The sequence below is a fragment of the Trichomycterus rosablanca genome, chromosome 26, assembly GCF_030014385.1.
Source record: "Trichomycterus rosablanca isolate fTriRos1 chromosome 26, fTriRos1.hap1, whole genome shotgun sequence".
Lineage (NCBI taxonomy): Eukaryota > Metazoa > Chordata > Actinopteri > Siluriformes > Trichomycteridae > Trichomycterus > Trichomycterus rosablanca.
In genome coordinates this window covers 742,697-750,196 of record NC_086013.1, presented here as the reverse complement: position 1 = coordinate 750,196, position 7,500 = coordinate 742,697, and the positions used below count along the sequence as shown (strand labels likewise).

The window sequence follows — 7,500 nt, the reverse complement described above, 5'->3', positions numbered from 1 at the left end:
CCCGGTTCTGTCCCGGTTCTGTCCACATTCTGGACTTTTTTCCATCGTTTCTGATATTTCGGCCACTGTCTCGTTCCACCTTGTTTACGTTTCCTGTGGAGTCACACTCACAGATTCGGGTTCTGAACCGGTGTACTGAGAGATCTGAGTAGCTCCTGAGCCACTTTGACCCCGTTCGATGAACCGAAGAAGCTTTAGCTCTGAATGCTAAGGTGGAAACCCCCCAGCTCAGCGTTTCCTCTCTGGTCTCTTCTGCTGGTGCGGTACTTTCTCTCCGGGGTGTGTTCACTCTCACTAAGATTTGCTGTTTTGCATTAATTCTAAATTGTTTGTTTTAAAGGAAGTCGGAGTTTCTCTCTCGACCCCTCCCTCGGTCGTCTTCCTCTTTTTTCCGTCCCCCCCCCCTCTCTGTTACCTCACCGCCGTCCAGCCCCAGCGGCCCCGCCCGGTTACGCCGAATCTGATTCTCTTACTCATTCGGCCCGTCGGCTCGGGGGCCGCTCGCTCTTAAACGTCATAATGAGCGGCTTTGTTCATCTCAGGCTTTCGTTTCTCCTCCAGACTCTCTCTCTCTCTCTCTCTCTCTCTCTCTCTCTCTCTCTCTGTGTGTGGGCGAGTGAGAGAGGGGCTTTCACTTACTCGAGCAGCCAATCCACCTACTGCACATTCCGGAAGAATCCCATTTAAAACCCACACAGACAAAATCTGCACAGATTTGAACCCTGAAACTGATCAGGGTACTGATCACTATACTAATACTAATCACAATACTGATCACTATACTAACCACATACTAATCACAGTATTGATCACTATACTAATACTAATCACAATACTGATCACTATACTAACCACATACTAATCACAGTATTGATCACTATACTAATACTAATCACAATACTGATCACTATACTAACCACATACTAATCACAGTATTGATCACTATACTAATACTAATCACAATACTGATCACTACACTAACCACATACTAATCACAGTATTGATCACTATACTAATACTAATCACAATAAAGATCACTACACTAATCACATACTAATACTGTTACTAATCACAATACTGATCACTACTATTACTAATCACAATACTGATCACTATACTAATCACATACTAATACTGATACTAATCACAATACTGATCACTATACTAATCACATACTAATACTGATATTAATCACAATACTGATCACTATACTATTACTAATCACAATACTGATCACTATACTAATCACATACTAATACTGATACTAATCACAATACTGATCACTATACTAATCACATACTAATACTGATATTAATCACAATACTGATCACTATACTATTACTAATCACAATACTGATCACTATACTAATCACATACTAATACTGATACTAATCACAATACTGATCACTATACTAATCACATACTAATACTGATACTAATCACAATACTGATCACTATACTAATCACATACTAATACTGATACTAATCACAATACTGATCACTATACTATTACTAATCACAATACAGATCACTATACTAATCACATACTAATACTGATACTAATCACAATACAGATCACTATACTAATCACATACTAATACTGATACTAATCACATACTGATCACATACTCACATAATCATGATACTAACCACTATACTAATCACAATATTATTCACAATACCGATCACAGAACCAATCCAAGATTTGGCACAAAGGTACTCAGACAGGATGAAACAGTAATGACACACTTACACACACACACACACACACACACACACACACACACACACACACACACACACACACACACACACACTGATACCTCTGTAGCAGTTACACAGTAAGTACTGTTCTGGCTCACAGCTTCCTGTCTCACAGCTACAGGGCGGAGCGTCTCCATCGCCTCCACTCTGTGTTTGGATTTTGTAATACTATATTTGTGAGGACCGAATGTGCTCACGGCGATAACGAGGACAGCGACAGTCTCACGGGATCCACCGTGATCTCTAACGGGATCCACCGTGATCTCTACCTGCATCTAACACAGACCTTTCATCATAACACCCGCTTCAGTTTCAGAGTTAGGCTTACTGTTTGATTCGGTTCTATCACAGACGTGTTAGAGCGTCGATACACCTCCAGTAAAGAGACCTCACAAGTATAATAATACGTGTGTGTGTGTGTGTGTGTGTGTGTGTGTAGGTGGTGAAGACCATCGGGCTGAGGGAGGTGTGGTTTTTCGGCCTGCAGTACCAGGATACCAAGGGCTTTCCAACCTGGCTTAAACTCAACAAGAAGGTGAGTGTGTGTGTGTGTGTGTGTGTGTGTGTGTGTGTGTGTGTTTGTATAAGCGTGTGTGTATACGTCTGTATGATACGGTATGTGTGTGTATTTGGGGGGGTGGGGGTTGTGTGTGTGTGTGTGTATGTATGTGGGGGTGGATGAATGTGTGTGCCGGTGGTTGTGTATATAAGTGTGTGTGTACAAGTGTGTATGATTGGGTTTGTGTGTGTGTGTACATGGGGGGTGAAGTGTTATGTGTGTGTGTGTGTGTATTTGGGAGGTGTGAGTGTACACTAGTGTGTGCGTGTGACTCTTAGTTGTGAGTTTAAGTGAAGTCCTGTGTTCCCATGAGCCGCTGTGACCCTGACCAGGATAAATGAGTTACTGAGGATGAATGAATGAACGAAGTGTGTGTGTGTGTGTGTGTGTGTGTGTGTGTGTGTGTGTGTGTGTGTGTGTGTGTGTGTGTGTGTAGGTAACGGCGCAGGACGTGCGTAAGGAAAGCCCGCTGCTGTTTAAATTTCGGGCGAAGTTCTACCCCGAGGACGTCTCTGAGGAGCTCATCCAGGAGGCCACGCAGAGACTCTTCTTCCTGCAGGTACGTCCAGGGATCCAGGGGTATACAATCACTGATCCGGAGGAGCTCCTGCCAGTTTCCGTGAGGCTGAACCCGTGGTGTGTGTGTGTGTGTGTGTGTGTGTGTGTGTGTGTACAGGTGAAGGAAGGTATACTGAATGATGACATTTACTGCCCCCCTGAGACCGCCGTGTTACTGGCATCGTACGCCGTTCAGGCCAAATACGCCGATTACAACAAAGACGCTCACACACCTGGATACCTGTCCGGCGAAAAGCTCCTCCCACAGAGGTGAGTGTGTGTAACTGTAATGTGTGTGTATGTGTTGAACAGCAGCATGTGTGTATGTAGGTGTATCTGCAATGTGTGTGTGTTTGTTGTAAAGCAATGTGTGTGTGTGTGTGTTTGTGTGTGTGTGTAATGCAGTATGTGTGTGTAACTAACTGTGTGTGTGTGCGTTTGTTGTAAAGCAGCATTTGTGTATGTGTGTGTAACTGTAATGTGTGTGTGTATCTGTAGTGTGTGTGTGTGTGTGTTTGTTGTAAAGCAGTGTGTGCGTAACTGATATGTGTGTGTGTGTTGTGTAGCAGCATGTGTGTATGTGTGTGTAGCTATAATGTGTGTATGTGTGTGTAACTCTAGTGTGATGTGTGTGCAACTAATGTGTGTATGTGTATGGTACTGTAAAGTGTGTGTGTGTGTGTGTGTAACTGATGTGTGTGTGTGCTGTGTAGCAGCGTGTGTAGCTGTAATGTGTGTTTGTGTGAGTGTATATAACTGTTATGTGTGTGTGTGTAACTGTAATGTGTGTGTGTGTGTGTGTGTGTGTGTGTGTGTGCAGGGTTCTGGAGCAGCACAAGCTGAATAAGGAACAGTGGGAGGAGAGGATTCAGGTTTGGCATGAGGAACACAGGGGCATGCTCAGGTACACACACACACACACACACACACACACACACACCTGAAATCTGATGACACTGACGGAAAATGTAGCTCACACAATAAACACCACACGCCAGGATCTCAGAACCCTCGGCCTGTAGAACACGTGGAGGTCTGGGCCCAGGGCAAGGTGTCCACATACTTCTGACCGTATGATATGTGTGTGTGTGTGTGTGTGTGTGTGTGTGTGTGTGTGTGTGTGTTAGGGAGGACTCGATGATGGAGTACCTGAAGATCGCTCAGGATCTGGAGATGTACGGGGTGAATTACTTCAGCATTAAGAATAAGAAGGGGACGGAACTGTGGCTGGGCGTGGACGCTCTCGGCCTCAACATCTACGAACAGAACGACAAGTACGTCCTCGCTCGTCGTTTACACTCACCAAGTTCATTTTAATTACTAAAAAAATAAAGAAATGTAGAATTTGATGCCTGGAACTCAAGTTCCGCTGGTTTGAAAGGTTCCACAGTGGGTGAGGGAATCAGGACCGGGTATAAAAGAAGGTCGTGGCTCAACATTTTCTCCCACATTTTGGGAAAGAAAGAACATAATTCAGGGTTTTCACCACCTACCGTGTATGATATTGTGGAAAGATTCAGGAAATCGGTAAAATTCCAGGGAATCTAGAACCCACTGTTGAATGTGCATGACCTGTAAGCTTTCAGACACCATGCTTTTGTGATAAATATAGCCACATGGGCTTCGGAGTGCTTCGGAAAACTGTCGTCACAGCTGACACGGTCCGCCACTGCATTAAGAACTGCATCTTGAACTCTTGAGCTATGCAATGAAAAGGAGTTCTTAGGAATGGGTTGACATCAGATGGATGTTTGACTTACTGTAACAGTGGTGATAGCGGCCCCTACTGGCCGGTCCAAATGAGTGCATTATCGGTATAGGAACACAGAGAGTATAGCGTATTTATCTGTACAACGTCAGTAGTATGTTTAAATTTACATTTTAAATAAAGTTATTGTACTAAGACGTCCTAACAGCCTAGGTGACCGAATATTTTGGATTATTAACGTTGGTAATAAACGTTTCTTCTCTCCTCTCTGATGTCCAGGATGACGCCGAAGATCGGGTTTCCGTGGAGCGAGATCAGGAACATCTCCTTCAACGACAAGAAGTTTGTCATCAAACCCATCGATAAGAAAGCGCCGGTGCGTAGAACCCTCGGGGCTTCTTTTTTCAGAATTTTGGCTCTGGTGGTTCGTTTACGTTCGAGTTTGTTTATGTTCGTACCCACGCGTTGGTTCACGATGGCTGCTCGAGCTCTGTTATTATAATTTGTCGCAGCTCCAGTAAAACGAACGAACAAATGAGCGTCCACCAAAATGAACCCCAGTGCAGCTGTAACTGTTTTCCGTCTCTTTTCTGATTTTCGGCGTTATGCGGTGCAGGATTTCGTGTTCTACGCCCCTCGGCTGCGCATCAACAAGCGGATCCTGGCGCTGTGCATGGGCAATCACGAGCTGTACATGCGGCGCCGGAAACCCGACACCATCGAGGTGCAGCAGATGAAAGCTCAGGCCAAAGAGGAGAAGAACCACAAGAAGATGGAGAGGTGAGATACTGATACGGAACCCAGTCGTCGTGGCACGCACAGGCTTTAAAGTCTTGCGTCTGCATTCATTACTGTAACCATACACACCCCGGACAATCATTACTGTTTCCATGCATTCATCTAACAAGCAGTACTATAACCATATACTCCTTTATCAGTCAGTACTGTAACCATATACACCCCTAACAGTCAGTACTGTAACCATATACACCCCTAACAGTCAGTACTGTAACCATACACACCCCTAGTGGTCAGTACTGTAACCATACACACCCCTAACAGTCAGTACTGTAACCATATACACCCCTAACAGTCAGTACTGTAACCATACACACCCCTAGTGGTCAGTACTGTTTCCATGCATTCATCTAACAAGCAGTACTATAACCATATACTTCTTTATCAGTCAGTACTGTAACCATATACACCCCTTAAAGTCAGTACTGTAACTATACACACCCCTAGTGGTCAGTACTGTAACCATATACACCCCTAACAGTCAGTACTGTAACCATATACACCCCTAACAGTCAGTACTGTAACCATATACACCTCTAATAGTCAGTACTGTAACCATATACACCTCTAACAGTCAGTACTGTAACCATATACACCCCTTATAGTCAGTACTGTAACCATATACACCTCTAATAGTCAGTACTGTAACCATATACACCTCTAATAGTCAGTACTGTAACCATATACACCTCTAATAGTCAGTACTGTAACCATATACACCTCTAATAGTCAGTACTGTAACCATACACACCCCTAGTGGTCAGGACTGTAACCATACACACCTCTAATAGTCAGTACTGTAACTATACACACCCCTAGTGGTCAGTACTGTAACCATACACACCCCTAGTGGTCAGGACTGTAACCATACACACCTCTAATAGTCAGTACTGTAACTATACACACCCCTAGTGGTCAGTACTGTAACCATACACACCCCTAGTGGTCAGGACTGTAACCATACACACCTCTAATAGTCAGTACTGTAACTATACACACCCCTAACAGTCAGTACTGTAACCATACACACCCCTAGTGGTCATTACTGTAACCATACACACCCCTAGTGGTCAGTACTGTAACCATACACACCCCTAGTGGTCATTACTGTAACCATACACACCCCTAACGGTCAGTACTGTAACCATACACACCCCTAACGGTCAGTACTGTAACCATACACACCCCTAGTGGTCAGTACTGTAACCATACACACCCCTAACAGTCAGTACTGTAACCATATACACCCCTTATAGTCAGTACTGTAACCATTCACACCCCTTATAGTCAGTACTGTGACTATACACACCCCTTATAGTCAGTACTGTAACCATATACACCCCTTATAGTCAGTACTGTAACCATACACACCCCTAACAGTCAGTACTGTAACCATATACACCCCTTATAGTCAGTACTGTAACCATACACACCCCTTATAGTCAGTACTGTAACCATACACATCCCTTATAGTCAGTACTGTAACCATACACACCCCTTATAGTCAGTACTGTAACCATATACACCTCTAATAGTCAGTACTGTAACCATACACACCCCTTATAGTCAGTACTGTAACCATACACACCCCTTATAGTCAGTACTGTAACAGGGTCTCACATTAACACTTGTACATCACACACACCCTTTCTCATCACACACACGCTGTCGTGCTGCAGGGCGATGTTGGAGAACGAGAAGAAGAAGAGGGAGCAGGCAGAGAAGGAGAAGGAGAAGATAGAGAAGGAGAAGGAGGAGCTGATGGAGAGACTGAGGCAGATCGAAGAGCAAACCAAGAAAGCACAAGAAGGTCTGGAGTTCTTATTCATGGTTTTGGATTTATAAGTACCTATAAAGTTCCTGGGCTAAAGTTCCTGTGTGTGTGTGTGTGTGTGTGTGTGTGTGTGCAGAGCTGGAGGAGCAGACACGCAGAGCGCTGGAGTTGGAGCAGGAGAGGAAGAGGGCTCATGAAGAGGCTGAACGTCTGGAGAAAGAACGACGACTCGCAGAGGAAGCAAAACTCACCCTACTGCAGCAAGCTGAGAGTCAGATGAAGAACCAGGAGCACCTGGTGTGTACACACACACACACACACCACTAACAATCACTACTG

General features: G+C 44.4%; 1 protein-coding gene across 1 annotated transcript in view; it reads left to right on the top strand.

Moving 5' to 3' along the window:
• Positions 1-7,500, top strand: part of msna (moesin a) — a 22,398-nt gene that overhangs the window by 9,180 nt on the left and 5,718 nt on the right. The window contains exons 3-11 of the mRNA XM_062988480.1: positions 2,204-2,299; positions 2,760-2,882; positions 3,000-3,151; positions 3,702-3,785; positions 4,009-4,155; positions 4,869-4,965; positions 5,206-5,369; positions 7,067-7,197; positions 7,298-7,458. Of these exons, the coding sequence (XP_062844550.1) occupies positions 2,204-2,299; positions 2,760-2,882; positions 3,000-3,151; positions 3,702-3,785; positions 4,009-4,155; positions 4,869-4,965; positions 5,206-5,369; positions 7,067-7,197; positions 7,298-7,458 (1,155 nt within the window). The remainder of the gene's footprint in view (positions 1-2,203; positions 2,300-2,759; positions 2,883-2,999; positions 3,152-3,701; positions 3,786-4,008; positions 4,156-4,868; positions 4,966-5,205; positions 5,370-7,066; positions 7,198-7,297; positions 7,459-7,500) is intronic.